This window comes from Telmatherina bonti (genome assembly GCF_933228915.1).
Source record: "Telmatherina bonti genome assembly, chromosome: 18".
Classification (NCBI taxonomy): domain Eukaryota; kingdom Metazoa; phylum Chordata; class Actinopteri; order Atheriniformes; family Telmatherinidae; genus Telmatherina; species Telmatherina bonti.
Window position 1 is genome coordinate 26,912,492 of NC_136616.1, and position 18,703 is coordinate 26,931,194.

The 18,703-nt window shown below is 40.4% G+C and overlaps 2 protein-coding genes across 2 annotated transcripts; both read left to right on the forward strand.

Annotated features, from left to right (window-relative positions):
- Nucleotides 1-903: 903 nt before the first annotated feature.
- LOC306769451 (E3 ubiquitin-protein ligase TRIM39-like) lies at nt 904-6,508 on the forward strand (the record flags this gene model as incomplete). The annotated part of the gene is made up of 8 exons (XM_079258060.1): nt 904-942; nt 2,699-3,271; nt 3,393-3,488; nt 3,635-3,868; nt 5,312-5,459; nt 5,595-5,621; nt 5,856-6,001; nt 6,077-6,508. The coding sequence occupies exons 2-8, from the start codon at nt 2,702-2,704 to the stop codon at nt 6,506-6,508; spliced, it is 1,653 nt and encodes a 550-aa protein (XP_079114186.1). The 5' UTR covers nt 904-942; nt 2,699-2,701.
- A 1,264-nt stretch (nt 6,509-7,772) lies between these two features.
- Nucleotides 7,773-17,034, forward strand: rpgrip1 (RPGR interacting protein 1; the record flags this gene model as incomplete). The annotated part of the gene is made up of 30 exons (XM_079257811.1): nt 7,773-7,860; nt 8,705-8,758; nt 8,856-8,973; nt 9,139-9,344; nt 9,432-9,534; nt 9,680-9,820; nt 10,533-10,638; nt 10,746-10,769; nt 10,860-11,006; nt 11,111-11,184; nt 11,324-11,541; nt 11,666-11,772; nt 11,865-11,915; nt 11,992-12,171; nt 12,270-12,387; nt 12,574-12,737; nt 12,831-13,176; nt 13,282-13,442; nt 13,848-14,080; nt 14,168-14,283; nt 14,485-14,699; nt 14,842-14,898; nt 14,978-15,171; nt 15,380-15,455; nt 15,592-15,655; nt 15,789-15,874; nt 15,970-16,159; nt 16,246-16,330; nt 16,466-16,593; nt 16,787-17,034. The coding sequence occupies 30 exons, from the start codon at nt 7,773-7,775 to the stop codon at nt 17,032-17,034; spliced, it is 4,098 nt and encodes a 1,365-aa protein (XP_079113937.1).
- Between the last annotated feature and the right edge of the window lie 1,669 nt (nt 17,035-18,703).

Consider the following 18,703-nt stretch of genomic DNA (forward strand, 5'->3'; position numbering starts at 1 on the left):
ATGTGGGGCATGTTCTTCAGGCTTTTAATGTAGAGCACTTTGAGTTGCATCTTTATGTATAAAAAGTGCTTTATATGCATTATCACTAATGTTATATAAATATAATAAACTAAAGGCATGACCTGATTGATAGAAAGCTTTGAATAACTGCAGTTTAATGTTTTGTCATTAACATATTGTATATTTGTGTCAACAGATTTTGTTGCTGGATTACAAATGAAATTAACCTCATCTACTGCACTGTCAGAATCGGAGCTCCAAGATGTGGTGGCAGAGGTGAGGCTCTCATTTTAGTTCACTTCAGTAGTTGGCATTAACTTACAATAAATATAATGCACATATAATAATACAGTAAAAACGTATAAACTATGCATGTGTGTGGCTCTTTTTCTTCTATCTTTAAAAATGCAGTTCTTTAGACGACATGGGATTCTGCCACAGATCTCCGTAAAGGTCCTGTCTGTGAAGTAATGAGAAGACTGAAGAGGAACTTTCTTTTTTTTTTTTCTAACGTGCTTCGTTGATGTGAACAGAAATCGATAATGGGAATATTTTTAATTACATAATTATACAATATCAGTCTTTTAATTTTGCGTGTCTGTAACAATAAAATCATTGTCAGATTAACTACCTTCTGCAACTTGGTAACCATGACCATGTTAAGCTTTCTTCTGTGCATTGGTTTCACTTTTTTCTTGTGGTTTGTTTGTTTGAAATAGTTTCCCTACACTCAAATATACCCATATAGTACAAAGAGATATCACACAAACAAATCCAGCACTACACCTGAACCAGATTTCACTCCTCCCACCTTCAAATAACATGCAAGATGAGTCTCAGAGGGAGTGGTGACAGCTGAATGGGAGGACTTTGGCTTCACAACCACAATCCCATTATTTGCCTTTGCTCCCTCAGAGGTCATCTTTCACATTCAGGAAAAAGGATTGGATGAAAGCCGGGTATGTTTCAGCATTTTGAATGAATAAATGCAATTATGTCAATAAGTCTGCTTTGTTTTGTGCTGCAAAGTATCAGATGTCGAGTGGGACTAATATGTAAAGCCTTTAGCTGTTATTCCTGGTGTAGAGTGGATTGTTTTATGTGGTATACTACATTTTTTTGTAAGATGACAGATTACTCAGGGAAGAAAAGAGGAAGTATGCTGGTGTTTTACTTTTACTTGGTGTTTCACTGACCGAACAGGGGGAATGAGTCATGAATCATGAGTAGCTGGACTTTGGCCAGTGAGCTGCTTTGAGTCGTTTCGAGCTAATGATCAGATGTGTCTGGCTGTAACAGGCATGCTCACAATGTCCACAATAAAGAAAAAAAATGTGGTTTATTTCATTTTACCTGTTATTTTGTTGGTAAATGTTTTTATACAGCACTGTGCTCATGTCTCGAAACGCCAATCTTTTAATAAGTTGCTTCCGGAGAGCCACATTTGTAATCTTAAAGCAGTCGGCAGACTTTCTGAAGGCCTTTCTAAGTTAACCTTTGGTCACTGGCTTTTTTTTTTTTTTATTCACTTTCAGTTAAGTTATTGTACTCGACTATCCTCAGAGGAATGTGTGTTTGTTTGTTATGCCACTTGACGTTGACCTATGAATCATTCAAGCCTAACAAAAGCACCCAGCCCCTTTTTAAATTGGATCTTTAGGCAACTAGTTACTATCAAAGACACATTTGTTTCCATTTCATTAGTTGTATCTACAAAAATTTTTTAACAACACATATTAGTAGACATGACATGTAGACAAGGTTTTATCTTGTCAGCGATGCTAGGCAGAAAAGTTATGTCACAGGACTTGAGAAATGCATCTGACCGTTCAACTGATCCATCTGCTGTTAACTAAAGCATCGTCAGAAATGGTCTTCATGGAAAGGCAGCTGACAAGAAGCCAATCTAAAGAAAAAACAGAGATGAAAGGCGTACGTCAAATTACACAAGAACTGGACTGAAAATCAGTGACAGCAGGTTTCATGCAGTAATGAATTGTCCTCACAGCCCTGAGCTCTAAAAGGTCGAAGCAAGATGAGATCATCTGGACAGAGGATGAAATAAAAAGCCAATATCCAAAGAGCTTTAAATTGTCTTTAAGAAACCTGAGAAAATATTCTGAAATTACTTTAAAAAAAAAAAATTACAAGAAACATTGCTTGAGGATGCTTAGATTGTGTTAAAGGTGACCATATTGACTTTCAAGTAGGAATGTTCGATATTGGTTTTATTTACATTATTCAATATATCAATCTTGTACAATTTTTAATTTCCAACGCCGATGTCAAGTGATACCAATAGTTTTGGAGAATCTAGAAAAAATATGCATTAGATCTCTTCAATTTTGTCCTTTTGAGTTAGAAGAGACGGAGCTGAAGACTATGTTGTGTAAAAGTTACGTCATCAAAAAAATTAAAAACCAATACCAATAGTTTCCAATATTGCATTTTAATGTCAATATCAGCCAGTAATATTGGACATCTCTACTTTCAAGCGTATTTGAGTTTTTTCAAGATGTTTCATATGTGTTCACATTGATGCTTACTGTGATGAACTGGTGATCTGTACGGTGTGTGTCACCTGATAGAAGCTAATATCCAGCCTATCTAATGTGAATAAAACTGACTTAATGTGAGGATTAATCAGATTAAAATAAATCCCTTTCTGTTTGCGTTAACGTTGATGTTCTTGCTTCAGTTCATGGCCTCCCCCAGCGCTCTTCTTTCAGCAGTGCAGTTTCAGTGCTGCATCTGTCAGGATGTTTTCTCCGAGCCCGTCTCCATCCCCTGCGGTCACAGCTTCTGCTTCGCCTGCATCACATCTCACTGGGATGACAGCCGCTCCATCAGCTGTCCCAAATGTCAAACAGAGTTTGAAGAACGTCCAGAGCTTTGTGAAAACTCTTTTGCCAAAGAAATGTCCGAGCAGATCCGAGCCAGGAGGCAGAACGGTGTGATGTCAGTGGCAGGAAAACCCATACGCTGCGATGTGTGTGTGGGAAAGCAAACCAAAGCTCTGAAGTCCTGCCTCGTGTGTCTGACCTCATACTGCGAGAGTCACCTGGAGCCTCACCGGAGAGTTTCCACCCTGAAGATTCACAAGCTGATCGAACCTGTGGCCATGCTGCAGAACAGGATGTGTAAAAGGCACCAGAGGCTGCTGGAGTTGTTCTGCAGAAGTGACCAGAGGTGTGTGTGTGTTCTGTGTACTGAAACAGACCACCGATGTCACGACACCGTCCCAGTGGAACGAGAGAGCCAAGAGAAGAAGGTGAGGTCTTAAATCCTCTGCTGTTACAGAAACTGCAATAGAAACATGGATATTTAGATTAAAATGCTGATTTATTGCTTAATGTTTTGGTTTTTTTTGTCATTCTTGCTCTGAAATTCAGGCTGAGATGAAGAAGGTGGAAGCCCGTGTTCAGAATATGATCCAGGAGAGAGTGCAGAAGGTGGAAGAGATCAAACACAATGTTGAGCTTTACAAAGTGAGTTGATATTCAACCCTGGAACTGATTTAACTAGTGCGTCCTGTATGAAAACTTAAACACTAAACTTCTTCAACTTTGTCTACTTCTCATTTTAGTCTTTTTTCTTCCAGTTAGTCAGCTGAATTGTCTTCTTCATTCAACAGGAAAACTCAAAAAGGGAAATTGAGTTAAGCACAGAAGTTTTCTCAGCTTTGTTCCGGACCATGGAGAAAAGTCGAGCAGAGCTGGTGGAGATGATCCAGAGGAAGCAGGCGGCAGCAGAGGAGAGGGCGGACCGGCTCATCACCGAGCTGGAGATGGAAATCACTGAACTGCAGAGGAGGAGAAGTGAGATGCAGCAGCTTTTTCACACGGAGGATCATCTCCATGTTGTGCAGGTCAGCAAGATGGACAACTGAAAAGTTGTTGTTTTTTTTTATTTTATTTTATGCTTTAACCAGGAAAGCTCCACTTTAATCACTGATTTCGTTCTCAAAGGATTCATGGTGAAGAAAGCACAAGACACAAACAAGACAATCACAATTCCAAACATAGTTACAATAAAACTATAAAAAAAAAATTTTAAAAAAAGAAATTTAACCAGGATAAAAAAAAAAATAGTAACAGCCCAGTTATTTAATTTTATTATATTTTTAAAAGGGTTAAGAGACAAAGTCTTGAAGTTGTAAAATGTTGGTGGACCGTTCCAGTCTGTAGGATTAGAATACTGAAATGCAGTTTTCCCACACTGTGTCAACACAGCTAATGTGTTTATTGCCTGATTGTACAAAGCATGAAGGCAGTCACACTGAAGTTGACCCCATCAGTCCAGTTCTGAGGTCTTTATACTGTCTGCCTGTCTATCAGAGAACAGACTTTAAAGTTCTGCTGCTGGTTTATGAGGCCCTGAATGGTTTAGGATCAATACACGCATCAATGACCTACTGTTCCGTTATGAACCTATCAGACCTCTCAGGTCTGCTGGATCTGGTCTTTTATCAGTTCCCAGAGTCAGTTGCCTTCTGTTAGATAAACAAATCTCCATATAAGCTGACGGGTTGCCAGATCAGGCCATGCAAACTGAAAATAAAGTTCATAGTGATGAGTTGTGGTAAGACTGAGTCAAACATATTCAAAAGGCCGAGTCATTAGGAACCTGGAAAACACACGTAGCAACATCTAGTTGTGGTGTCTGTAAAGGTATCTATTCATCCAGATCACACGTCCAACATAGCATAGGTCAAGTCAACTGGACTGGGTTGAGTTTCTTCAAGATGTTTTGCAACATCAGTCTATGACCATCATTAAGTCCAGACTCACCTCAGGTCTCATTAGAGAGACTTTTGTCCAGACCTTCACCTGAGACCTTGTGTGAATGAGTGTCAGTCTTCTGAAATGATGCCATAGGTGGGGTAGAGATTATGTCTCAGTCCTCCTCTCTTTTGACATCGACTGTCTCTTTCACTCCTCTGTCAAACCACATGCCTATCTTTCCAAGATTTTACCATTGTGGTTTTCACAAGTGTCTTTGATCCTGAGTTGGTTCTCCATGTTGAACCATGTGACGGTTGAATGGTTGTTTGGTTTCTCCATTGTCGAGCCCTTTGCAGTTCTCGCTGCAGAGAACCGCGAACAGGAAGTTGCTTTTGTGTGTATGTAGGTCCCCGTTTTGTTCAGCAAAAGTTCAGCCCTGCATCATACAGGGGGAGTCGTGCAGCGATAAAACATTCTAAAAGCAAATGTATCCATGAACTTTGTTGAGGGGAAAAAGTAATTTGTGGAAAGTGGCCCCTTTTTGTATTTTCAGGTGTGTTTGTCTGCTTTTGTCTGTTTTGTGTCAGAGGTTTCCAGCTCTGAGTTGTCCTCCACCTGCCAAAGCGTGCTCTGACATCTTCGTCCACTCAGACACATGTTTGGGAAGTCTAAGGAGAGCTGTGGCCGACATTCAACATCAGCTCCAATCAGAACTGAAACAGCTTTCTGTTCAAGGTCTGGAAAGATCCCAACACCAGCTCATCATGCCATGGCAAAACCACAACTCCCATTTAATAATGCAAGATAAAACACAAGGATGTACTTTTTTTTTTTTTTTTATTTTAATCATATGGTCTTGTTGACTTCCAGAGCATGAAAAGATCCAGCGTTATGCAGGTACAGCTCAGTGGTTGCCATAGCTCTTCCTGTATGTTGTCTCAGATTGAATCTGTTAGAAAATTAAACATAACTTAGCACAAAACCCAGCTTATGTTTTAGACGTAGTTACTTAAATAGACAAATCTGATATATTAGTTATGAATTTATAGCAGTTATCACAGATAAAGCATGTTTTTATTTCAGGAATGAAAGATAACAACCTTCATATACTGTAAACTTCCTGTCTGCCAGCTGATGTCCACCTGGACCCGAGGACGGCCAACCCATGGCTGGTTCTGTCAGAAGACGGGAGACAAGTGCAGGATGGAGAAGTTGAACAAAGCCTTCCTGACACACCAGAGCGCTTTGACACAGCACCGTGTGTCCTTGCTGTCAGGGTAAATATAGATGTGTTCCTGCAGGAGTGTACGTGTGTTTCTATTCCTCTCACGTGACGCTTTCTTGTTATGCAGGGTTTCACCACTGGGAGGCACTATTGGGAGGTTGATGTGGGAGATAAGTCAGCGTGGGACTTGGGTGTAGCTCGAGAGTCTGTCAGCAGGAAAGGTGTGGTCACACTGAGCCCTGAGGACGGGTATTGGACTGTTTGCTTGCGGAGTGGCAGTGAGTACCGGGCATGTGCAGGTCAGGCACAGCTGCTCTGCCTTCCTCAGAGGCCGCGAGTTATTGGGGTTTTTCTGGACTACGAAGACGGGACAGTGTCATTTTATGATGCAGAGGCCAAAACTCACATGTATTCATTTACAGAGTTCCAGTTCACTGAGGCTTTGTTTCCTTTCTTCAACCCGGATATGAATGACAGCGGCACTAATAAATCACCGCTTATCATCCGCCCTGTCAGTGAGGTGTATGGAGAAAGGGATTTAGACGATATCACAATATGATGTTAGTTCCGAATCTTCTTTTTACTATTCTATTGCATGAAAACGCTATATTTACTGTTATGTTCATTTTGTCAACTACAAAAACTGTATTAGATTTTTATCAGTCATACAATGATTTTTTTTAAATGTGTGCATTTTGTAAGCATATAATAAAATAAATGTGTATTTTTCTCCAATTAATACTTGTTTTGTTGTGTCAAGCACCAGTGATATAGCTTGTGGGTCATTTTATCCTGGAGTCATTTCTTTCACCGATGGATCATCTTGATTCTGAATTTGCCTCCTTCGTCTGTAATCTTTTACATATGCTTACTCTCATCTCCCTCTATTTGTTGCACAGGCTGCTTTACAAAGTTACCTCCCTCCAAAAATAGCTATCCTCAGTATACAAACAGGACTGACTTCAGAGCATATCTTAGATTAAGCAACCTGACACTTGCTTATCAGATTAACTCAGAAATAGGATTAGCCTGAAGGCAGATGGAGCACATGGACAGACTGAGCTCTGAATGTTGGGAGAAGGCATTACACACATATATAATACATCCATGGTGTCGCAGAACTTCATTCATGCACATAAACAGAGCTATTTTACATATATTTAATGATTCTGGATTCCACAAATTTAATCTTGGAAGCAACTCTATCAAGATTTATGTAAAAAAAAAAAAAAAGTCAGGAAAGAATGAGGGAAGAACGACTAGTGAGGGATTAAAACTGCTGCCATCCGGGCACAGGGCGGAGACACACATGCAGTGAGCCTGTAGGCTAAAGCAGGACCACAGCACATTTGTTTAGCAGAGGTCCAGATCATTTGGATGAACCACAGAAAAGGGTGAGTCAAGTATTTTTGATGGCAAATGAATTTCAGTGTTGTTGGCTGATTGGCTAAGATTTCTGTTTTATCAGCTGCACAGTAATACGCCAGGACCGTGTAAATGACTGGTATTTGTGTTGTGAAGCAGGTGGTTGATCCATTTTACTTGCATAAAGGATTTTATGTGATGCTCAAAATCACACTGAAATCACACCTGAGATCAGAAAGTTCCTGCCTTTGCATCAAAAATGGCTTCTCCTGGTCTTTTTAAAAAAAATATTTTCATCAACATAAAGAGAAGTTACCATAATGACACAGGCTCAACATTCATAAAACAGGTCCTCTATTCATTTCTTTTTACAGAGAGAAAAAGCAGGACTGAACTTTTTTTTTCCGTTTTGACAAATTGAAGCTGTCTGATTGGTTGGGTCTGTGTAGAGAGCTGTGATGTCACCAGTGGTGGATGAGACGGCCGGGGACCTCCCGGTCAGGGATGTGGGGCTGATGAGAGGAGGACTGATGCCAGCTGTACCAGGTTGGTGTTGACGGAAACATGTCACTGTCTGGATGTTTTAGCACCTGCTGACATAGTAAACAGTAATGAGTAGCAATAGATTTAATCAATTTTTTAAACTTTAATCAGACTTTGTCACACGTAGAAACACAGGGATAACTCTGTCAAGGCTTTAATCAGTTAATTATATTTAGATTATCACACTTTTTAACTTAAAAAAAAAGAGCACAAGTAACTGGTTCACCTGAAAATGTCTTTTGATAAATGTTATTTTCTACTACTTTATTAAGTTATTATTTTCAGGTTGCTTTTTTTGTTTATGATACTGATATTCATTCAAATATTTGATTGATTTATTACAGTTTCTTAGTTCTGCTCCTCCACTGTCCTGCATGTCTTAGACGTGTCCATGCTTTGACATACCTGACTCAAATCAATGTCTCATCATCAGTCTTGCAAAGAACTTCCCAAGCAGTTCAACTAATGGGTATCAGGTGCACTGGAGCTGGAGCTAAAACATGCAGGACTGAAAAAACACAAGCTTTCACTATAATTTTTACATTTAAAATGGTAAATAGTGATTTTGAGTCATTGTTTTTATTAGAAGATTCTACAATAGTACAAGTGTATATATATATCAGATCACTTAACATGCCTAAAACCATATGATATATTCAAATAATAAAGTCACATGTTTGACCTGAAAATAAATGTTTGACTACGTTTATCTTAAGCATGGATTAAAATTCAGAGCAGACATTAATATGGAAGTGGAGATGGCTTAGACCAAAAAAAATAAATAAAAATTTGACTATAATAGTCTATTATTGTGTGCTGCACATGACATCATCGCTATTTTCCCCAGATACCCTACGTGAAGTCAGGTCTTGGAAGAAGCATCATGTTTTGAAGACAAAAGGCAAAACCTTTTTCTCTGAACTCCCCCTTGTACATTTAAAGTCAAGTGCTTTGGAAGTGGCTGTGCTCGACATGATTGTACTTTTTGTCCATGTCAGACCCTCAGCGGCTGTTTCGATTTCCCAGAGAGCACCTGGAGGATCTGTGTCTCCGACTGCAGGAGGAGAACAGCGTGCTCAGACAACACACACGAACACAGGAGCACAGGCTGCGCAAGTAACACAAGCCAACACAGAAACACACACACAAGCTCTACAGACGTATCAATTGCATCTTATTAAGTGAAGATGGGACACTCAGTCCTGCTTGAAAAGATTTATGCAGATAGATGATCATTTTTCTTCAGAAGACATGTCCATATCTATGGCTGCTTTTTACCAGAATGTCCACAAGGCTCATGCGTCTTCGTCACCCCCGTCCTGGATCCAGTGGTGTGAAAGACAGAGACATGGAGGACACAATACAGGAGCTGGAAGCTCGAGTGGCAATGCTGGAGAGCCAGAAAGTAGTGCTACAGAACAAACTCAGTCTGGCCAAGCAGCACATCTTGGACCTCGGAGCTCGTACGCCCTACAAGTACAGCAAAGGTTAATAAAAACAGAGTGGAAGATGTGCAGAAAATCTCCCACATGGGCGCTAATTCATGTAAAATCTCATGTTTCTCATGTTGGTAGGTAAAAATCTTGAGGGGGACGGTGGAGTCAGGAGGGCAGCTCAGACAGCACCGCCCCGATGTGGCTTTACGCTGGAGGATACCAGGACAGAGGTGGAGAGATTGTAAGAAAAAAACCCAAAGTTCATGTCAGCCTTTGGATCCATCTTTCATCTAGAGCCATTTCTAAAACTTTATTCACTGTCATTAATACAATCACAACACATCTTTGTCTGTCTTATCTGTTCTTGTCATCTCTCTCCTATCCAGCAGGTCTGGCATGACGGATCAGCTGAGGATGACAGAACTGGAGCTGACTGCTCAGACGCTCAGAGACACACTGAGGGAGAGAGAGATGGAGATCCAGGGGACGGTTAGAGAGCTGAGAAAGCAGCAGGCGGACAGACACAGGTGGCTCCAGCAGACTGATGTTACAATAAGATGTTACATTTCCACATCTGTAAATCTGTATCGCTTCATTGTCATTACACTTTAATCAAGCAGCATCTAATTATCTTTATACTTTTTGATTAAAAAAAAAGGAACAGAGTGTCATAATTACCTGAATCTAGTGGCATAGATGAATACAAAGTTTAATTCAAATGCCAAGCACTGTTGTGAATGTACGGTGGCCATAGGTGACCAAACTTTTCTGAGACATAAATGTGTTTTATGTGTAAATGAATCTGGTGGCCTTGGGTGCAGCACTGACTGCACTGCATAGCACGACTTTTGGTTTCTTTTTAAAGCTCACAGGGCGGTTTGTCCGTCCAGAGACAGCGTATGGCAGCTGCCATGTATGTTGACCCACTGCAAGAAGACAAATGGCTCAATAGAAGAGAATAGAAGCATAAATGTTATTGTTTTTAAAGTAATTAGACACCAATAGGAACCCAATTTTTAAGTATTTACCATATTTTCATTATGAACATATTGTCATTCTCCTTTTATTTTGTTACACACAGCACCTTTAAAGCCTTATTACCCATTCCAAAGCATCTAACTAGAGTTTATTCTATTGACAACTCTACTCTATGATTTATCTTAAGGAAGTGGAAAACAGTAAGAAACCTAAATTGATTAATGTGATCAAACATCATCAAATAAACTCTCTCTTTGTCAGAATAACTATCAGAGAGAATGTGGATCTAATTCGTCTACAAAAGCAGCTTTCAGACAAAAGTGCTGCCTTGAGAGTAACTCAGGAGAAGTTCGCCGACCTGCAGGAGGTGAGACGTCCGTCACACATCTGTTCTGCAAATATTCTCTCTTCTGTTATATTCCAGGAATTTATTGTCAGATGCTTTCAATTGCATTTTGCTGTTCTTCTTTCTAGACATACGAGAAACAGCTAGAAGAGGTAAAAGTGTCAGAAAATTCACAATGAATATTGCTGACTTGTGTAGCTTGAGCTCATGGAAATGATGACTGTGTCATGTGTTTGCTTCAGAGTCAGAGGTCACTCAGGGAAAGCCAGGGAGCTCTGCTGGAGAAGGTGGAGGAGCTGACCGAGCAGCTGAAGCAGGAACGGCAGAGAGCGCTGGATCTTGAGGGACAGCTTACGACCACGTCTTTGTCTCTACAGACCCTGGACAAGGTACAGTATCTTCATTTGTAAGATTAAATCTCAAATACAAGACTTGATCTAAATAGACAGATTTTCCAAAAAAAAAACCAAAGAAACTACTTTATGTCTTTCAGCTTCAGGAGAGGATATCAGACTTGGAGGGGGAGAGGGATCTGATTAAAGAAAACTATGATACCCTACTACAGAGGTAAGGTTTAGAAAAGAAAGTATCCTCTAATAAACTGGAGGTTTCTCACTAGAATTTTGAAATCCAAAAGAATTTGCTAAAGTTGTTGAAATCTCCTATGTAGTTATGTTCAGGTGGTCAGACCTTCTCTGTTTTGTAGTACTTTATCTGCCCAGAGCGACCACGATGACCATGAGGAAAGGCAGAGAGAAAAGGAGAAGAGAGACACTGTGGTGGAAAATGTCTACAGCATGGACATTCAGAGACTGGAGGAACTGCTGCAAGCAGAGAGGGAGGAGAGAAGCAGGCTGGAGCTGGAGAAGCAGAAACTCAAGCATGAGAAGGAGATGCTGGAGGAGCGGAGGGAGCAAGAGGGAGGTAAGGACTCTCAGATAAAGATACATCATCATTTTTAGATTTATTTTCACCAAATAAACCCCAAACCTTGATGGTCACACAAAATCCTCAGCATAACTCCATATTTGACAACATTTACTTTTAGAGTTCTCTTTGTCAACGAGAGACAAGCAAGATCACCTCGAACGGGAGGTTATCCAGTACAGAGAGCAAGTCTCCACTCTGCAAGACAGACTGGATTCAGTCACCAAGGTCAGAAATCTGCAACTAATAATTAATGTGTACCATTTCTGTGTTTTATTCTGTTGCTCTACATATTATGACACAGTTTCAATGTTATCCAGGAGTTCGACATGAGTGTTGAGGATCTCAGTGAAACTCTTGTGCAGATTAAGGTGTGTACGTCTTTGAATCACTGTCAACAGAGACCCAGGCTATTGCTTTAAACATTGTGTTGCCCTTTCAATATAGGCCTTTAGGATGCAACAGGAGAGCAGGGAGAGCCTTCGTTTCCTCTTGGCTGATGGGAAGGTGGAAGATGCAACCCGTGAGCTGGTAAACATCCAGGCATCGCATGCTGAGACTGTGCTCGAGCTACAGAAAACCAGAAACCTGCTGCTTCTGGAGCACAAAATTACTACAGACCTGCAGGTACATAAACTGTTTTAATACATACATTACCTAGAAATCAGGTGAAATTTGCCTCTCTGTCTTTGATTATCATTGTCTCTGAACATCTCCTCTCCAAGGGAGAGTTAAATACAATCAACCAGAGGGTGGAAAGAGAGAGGGAGGAGAACAGAAGGAGAATAGCAGAGAAAGACAAACTTCTTGCAAAAAGAGCTCTACAGATCAACACTTTGCAAGGTATGACAACCTGTTTCCATCTCTGTAGAGACAGTAGGATGAAGAGAACTCGAGATGACGACTGAAAACAAGCGCTGTAATGACTCAACCGTCTACATCAATGCATCACTTAAATGATCAAAGAGCCAATGGCATCCCAAGTTAGAGTGTCTTTCAAAGTGTTTCTGCTCCTTTCTGTGTTTTAAGCCCAGTTGAAAGAGTTGGCATACAGTCCTAGAAACTACAAGCGAACCATACCAGTACAGTACACTTGGCCGGCTGGAGATCAGGAGGTGATCCAGCCTATTGAAGATGACCTGTCTTTCTCTCAGCTGAAGGCTGGCGAGTCACTACTGGAGATTCACCTTAAAGTAAAAAGAAAATCTCTAAGTCTTCAATATGTTAAATAAGTTCAGGTTTTCCCAGAAAACTCAGAGAATATGTGTTGTTTTTGATATCTCCAGGCTGCTACCTTCACCCCAGCAGGGCTCCGGACTATGAGCAACATCCACACAGGAGCAGACAAAAATGAAGACATTGTGACTTTCTGTACCTACTGCCTGTTGGACTTTGAGATGCACTCTACTCCTCTTGTATCAGGAAGCCAACCCAACTATGGGTTCACATCTCGCTATGCTCTGACGGTCAGGGATCTGGGCAGACTGGGAGGTCAGGGGTCAAGGGTCCAAGTGGAGCTCCATCAGGCTTTAGGAGGCATTCGCTTTGTCACTCATGGAGGCGGACACATGTCGCTCATGGGCGCCATAGAGAAGAGAGGAGAGCGAATCAGTGGGCGTGCCACCATTACAGGTGAGTTATGGTGCATACAAAGGGGTTGGTATTTTCCACTGGTGTGAAGCAAAAGAAAACCATTTTATTTATATATTTCTTTCAAACATTTCTTCTTTCTTTTAGGACATGAGGGTGAAATTGTTGGCATGGTAGATTTCTGGGCACGCTTATTCCCTCCTGCAGAGCCTGTTGCCACTGTGGCAGAAAGTGGAGCTGAAAGAAGAACAGTGACACAGAGGGGTCCTGTGCAGATTTCTCTTGGCTGGCAAGACAGCAGTCATGAGGTAAAACAGCAAGAGGAATGAGTTCCTTTCATGCCTGTAGGGGACTTTTTTCCCACATTCATGGAGTAAAGGAACAAAAGTATCTATTGCATTGTCTGGCGCTAGCATTTGGCACTATCCATATTTTACAAAAGAAAGTGACCTCATTTCTTTAAGGAATTAAAAAACTATCTTCATCTTGCCCTTTATATTTGACTCTGGAGAACACTAAGATGATGACGCTATCAATTCTCTTTGATCCCTTTTAAAAAATGGGATCTTCCCTTTGCAAAAGAGAGGAATAGCCTCAAGAAAAGGAATTTGGCATTTACTGCACTCTATTTACACATCTATTTTGATATTTTTAACTACAATTCTTTGTTTTTAATCAGAAAGAGTTCAAATGTTACTTCTACTGATTTACAGGAGTTACATGACTATGGTGGTGGGATCCCCAATGAGTTGGTGGTGATGCTGGAGCGCTGTGTGGGCCTGAGTGCTCGCTGGCCAGGACTCCTTCCTGATGCCTACCTGACATACAGGTTCTACGACCTGCCACCTCATGTGTCTCAAACTGTCCAATGCACAGCTGATCCTGTGTTCAATGACGTCACCAGCTACCCTCTAGCAGTGTCAGCTGATGTCCTGCAGTACCTCAGGTTTGCTGAATGACTGTTTAATTACGCAATGTAAATAAGATCTTGGGTTTTCAGAACAACCACCTTTTGACTCCTCTTCTGTTCCAGGTCCAGCAGTTTGTGGGTGTATGTGTTTGATGATGGTGATGACCAGATACCACCAGCTTACCTGGCAAAGACCCCCATCCCACTGCTGGCCCTAGCTACAGGCAGAGAAATCAGAGGTGAGAGAAAAGTCAATCAGCTGGAAGACTTCCTGGAAACCCGCTTGTTGTCACAGTCTGACCTCATATAAAAAAGCTCACAATATATAGAAAATTTATTGATTCCTGTTAAACATTCTTATCAAGTTGGCATCTCATCACTGGGCTGGACTCTGACTCCCCCTCTTCTGCAGTTTTAAATGGCTTCCTGTGTTCTGCCAGGTGACTATGTGCTGAGGGATCCAGCTGGTGGACCTCGAGGTATGGTCAGAGTCATGGTGAAATGGAAGTACCCCTTTCAGCCAGCGATGGATGCTCTGCATGTTAGCCAGGGGAGAGTAGTTGATAAGCAAAGCAGGGTGATAGAAAGCACTGAGAGGGAGAAGAGAAGAAAAGAGGAAGATCCACAGAGGCCCACGGCTAAGCCCAGAGTGAAGGTGAGGTTATTTCATCCTGCTGGTGCTTAATATGTGGAAGAACTGTTCTGAGTAGCTCCACTAAATATGTGTAAATACTAGTTAGTGTGTACTTCCTGCTTCGTGGCTTAACGCCTGCTTTTTTTCTGTGCATGAACAACAGGCTCAGCAACCTGAGCCCAGAGGAATTCCAGCTGCACAGAAAGAGACAAAAGCCTGGGTAAAGATCCGAGCAGAATTACATGTAGATAAGCTTTTAAGGTATTTGCACACTTAGATACGTGTTTCTTTTGTTACAGCCGCGGCCTCCAGTCAAACAGAAAAGCTCACAGGATCTAAGATCACAGAAAATCACTTCTGTGAAGCCACAGAGTACTCATCCATCAATAAACAGGAACAGATCCACCAAGAGTTCACCTAACCTTTACCAGAGAAGCCCTCATCTGACACCAGAGCCAAGACTGGCCACACCATCTCATCGGCCAACTGCAAAGTAAGTTGCAGATGACTTTCTTTATGCAAAAAGCAATGCTAACCACTAGATACATTTTAATAATACATTTTGTACAGAGAGTCTAAAAAAAAAGTGGATTTCAATCATCTTTAAAAATGTTAACAGGTTTAAATATAAATAATACTAAATATAAATCCTTACGAAATGTAAGAAAACTAATTGACAATAACATTTACTCCTGTTGAAGGTCCTCAGTGGAAACATCTCCCAGACAGTCCCCCACCACACCATCAAGGAGCTCCGTCAGCGATGTCAGGGTTCAGGTCAGCGTCCCACGGTTTTAAAAACAGCTTGTGGTCCTTGTCTTTTTTAGTCATAAAAATCAAGTGCATAGATAAGTCTCCTAATGCAGAGTGAAAAGATGCCATGAATCCTTTTTTTTTCCTTTTGATTTTTCAGGACCTTCCATCTGTGGAGGTGTCGATGGTGGAGGAGGGGGATGAAGAGGAGAGGAGTGACAGTGGTAGTTATACACATGCATTTAATAAATTAGCTTTTGCATCATTCAAAGATCCATTCTGCCTTTGCTAAAACGTTTGCATGCCTGCAGGGTTTGATAACCTTTAAAGTTGTCTCTCCATTTCTTTTCAACACAGGAGACAGTGAAGCCCCTGAGTCCTCAGAGTCCAGTTCCTCACAAAGTGACATCATAATCATACCACCAAGACGGAAAATCAGAAAGGTATGAAGCATTTGTCAGTGAAAGAGGAAAATGTCGTTTTTCAGAGGAAACTCTGAAACTATGATATGAATTACAAGAGTCTGGCTGTGTTTCAGGGAGACAAGCTAAGAGTTGAGATTCTGTCACTGACATTTGAGCCATCCTCACGATTGGCGCTGGACAAGTCGGTGCAACGTGTTTATGTGGAATATCGGCTGCTGGGCGTTCCCATGGAGACGACAGAAACACCAATGTCCCTCCGTAAGCCTGTGAAAGGGGAGGAGGTTCACTACAACTTCACACGAGGTGAGAGATGAGGAGCTCAGTGGCTATGAGGTTTGAATAATAGAAATCATAAATAAACCCTGTAATCTTTATTTTGTCCCTCCCAGTGATTTATGTGGATGGTTCCCAGTCAGCTCCACTCAGACAGTATCTTTACACTATGTTGGAGGGCACTGACCCCAACCAGGGCAGGTAGTACCATCTATAATCCTGGTATTTCATATAATCTTAAAACATGAGAACATCTGGATTTGTCTGAACTTTTCTTGATATCTCTTGTACAAAGAACAAAAATGTAAGCTCATATGCTGCTGTGTGTCATGGCAGGTTAAAGTTCACAGTAGTCAGTGAGCCCATGGACGATGATGAAGAGTGTGTGGACGTCGGACATGCTTTCCTTGACCTGCAGGAGCTGCTGCTTACAGGAAATAATGTAATCGAACAACAAATCGATAGTAAGTCTTGTGTTTGTGTGATGCTGTGCGAAAATGGCATTTAAAAAAATTGTCTTGATCGATAATGTAAGCAAAAATGATAATTAAAAAAAACATCTGTCAGGAAAAAACAGAATAAAAATAACTTTTATAGGGCAGACATGAATGGTTAAATAATGTCTTGAAGTAATGTGCCTTTTTCTCTTTTCTCTAGTTGTGAGTGTGGATGAAGACAAGGAAGTAATAGGAAATTTAAAAGTGTCATTGGAGGCAGCAAAAGCACTGACTGGGATTTACCAGGAGTTTCATAAACAAGAGCAGGACGAGACAGATGAAGAGAAAGATGAGGCAAATGAAGAAGAAGAAGAAGAAAAAGGCAAAGAGGAACAAAAAGAAGAAAAGAAAAAAGACCAAATCCAGGTTCTGGATTATGATGATGATGATGACAGCGACTTCTACTGAATCTACAAACAAGAAACTGTTTTACCCTCCAACTAAATAAAAAGCAACTAAATAAAGATTCCCTTTGAAAGACACATATGCTGCTTTTTTCCCCCCAAAATTCTCTTTCCCACCCTTTTAACTGTGCACCTTAATGACAACATCTTTTTATATATTAACCTAAAAAGGTTTCTGCATCAGCGTTTAATCACATTCCAACCTTAGTTTCTCAAAATGGTTGACGGGGATGTGAATGAAGCTAGAATCACATCATTTGTATCCTGTATTTTCTTAAATTAATATATTAAATGTTAAAACTGAAACAGAGATTTAAAAAGTTGGAAATAAGTACTAATTTTATCTCAACCACACATTCCAACAAAGTCACAAGGGGGTAGTGTGCAATGTATGTTGCTTGGTTGCTTCACAACCAGTAGGTTACACATATGGGGGTTTCATTTATGTTTACTAATGCAACGTTATTATTAAAGATACTAATTTTCACACAAATTGCAAGACAAACAGTTCCTCACTTCTTTAGCCTGGAGGAGATGGCCTCCATTATTTTAAAAAGGAAGAAATGCAATTGCCAAACTACAAAATAGTAGTCACTTTACCTCAGTCTATCTAGTATGGCGATGTGCTCGGAGAAGGCGGCTACGTTTGCCCAGCTCATTTATCATTTCATTCCATTGTAGTTTTCATCTGTATTTTTGGATGCGTCATAAAACTGCATGGCTAAAATAGTGTGCACTGAGGGTCTTCGGTTGCCAACTTTGTCTTCCACTTGTATAGTTTCCTAAAAAACAAACAAAACAAATTTATACACACCATGCCATGATATGCAAAGTTTTCAGCACATATGCCTTTGGAAATCACTCTAATGGTGCAAGAACACTATTTTGTGCCTGTGCAGTTGTGTTTGTTTGTTGGATTTGTAATTGGAAAAAATTGTGCCAAATTCCACCTCTTTTGCAAAGGTATCAGTGCTTTATAGTTAGTTCCTTGTTAAGTGCTTGAATGACACAAATTTAAGCATCTTCAAGTCCTGAGAAAAAGAAGTTTAGAAAACGGTTGCTTAAGACTACTTTAAGAGATCACAAGAACATTTTGATCCTCTTAAGCAAGATGTTATTAAATATGAAGGATTCATTCATTCATTCATTAAATCAATCAATACATAAATGGGTAAATAAATAGATAAATAAACAAATAAATAATATGATTTAATTTATAAAATGTATACATTTGCAACACTGGCACAGTTTGTGCGCGAATTTCCCGACGCCCTTTGAACGCAGCATTAAATTGGCTACACCTGCGTCATTTGAACTAAATAACGGCAGACTTGTCGTTTGCGTCATCAAAATAAAAAGTTCGTCGCAGTTTTTAATATTTGGCATTTTTAGAAACAAAACAGAGGAGACATTTAACGTCCTCGTGGACCTTAATTCTTGGACTAAAAACAGTCTATGAGTGTGATTTTTTTTTCTCCCCTCAAGTCTATTAATCTCAGCTGAGCTAGTTTGGGAGGAAAAGATACGTAAACTTTAAAACCAGTTGTCATAAACTGATTTATATTTTCCCCATTTTATTTCAAAACGTAACGATGGTAAGTATATTTTGCATTATTTTAACATCACACAATTTGCTAAAGAATAGCTCATTAGCAAGGGGTTGAGATTCCCCC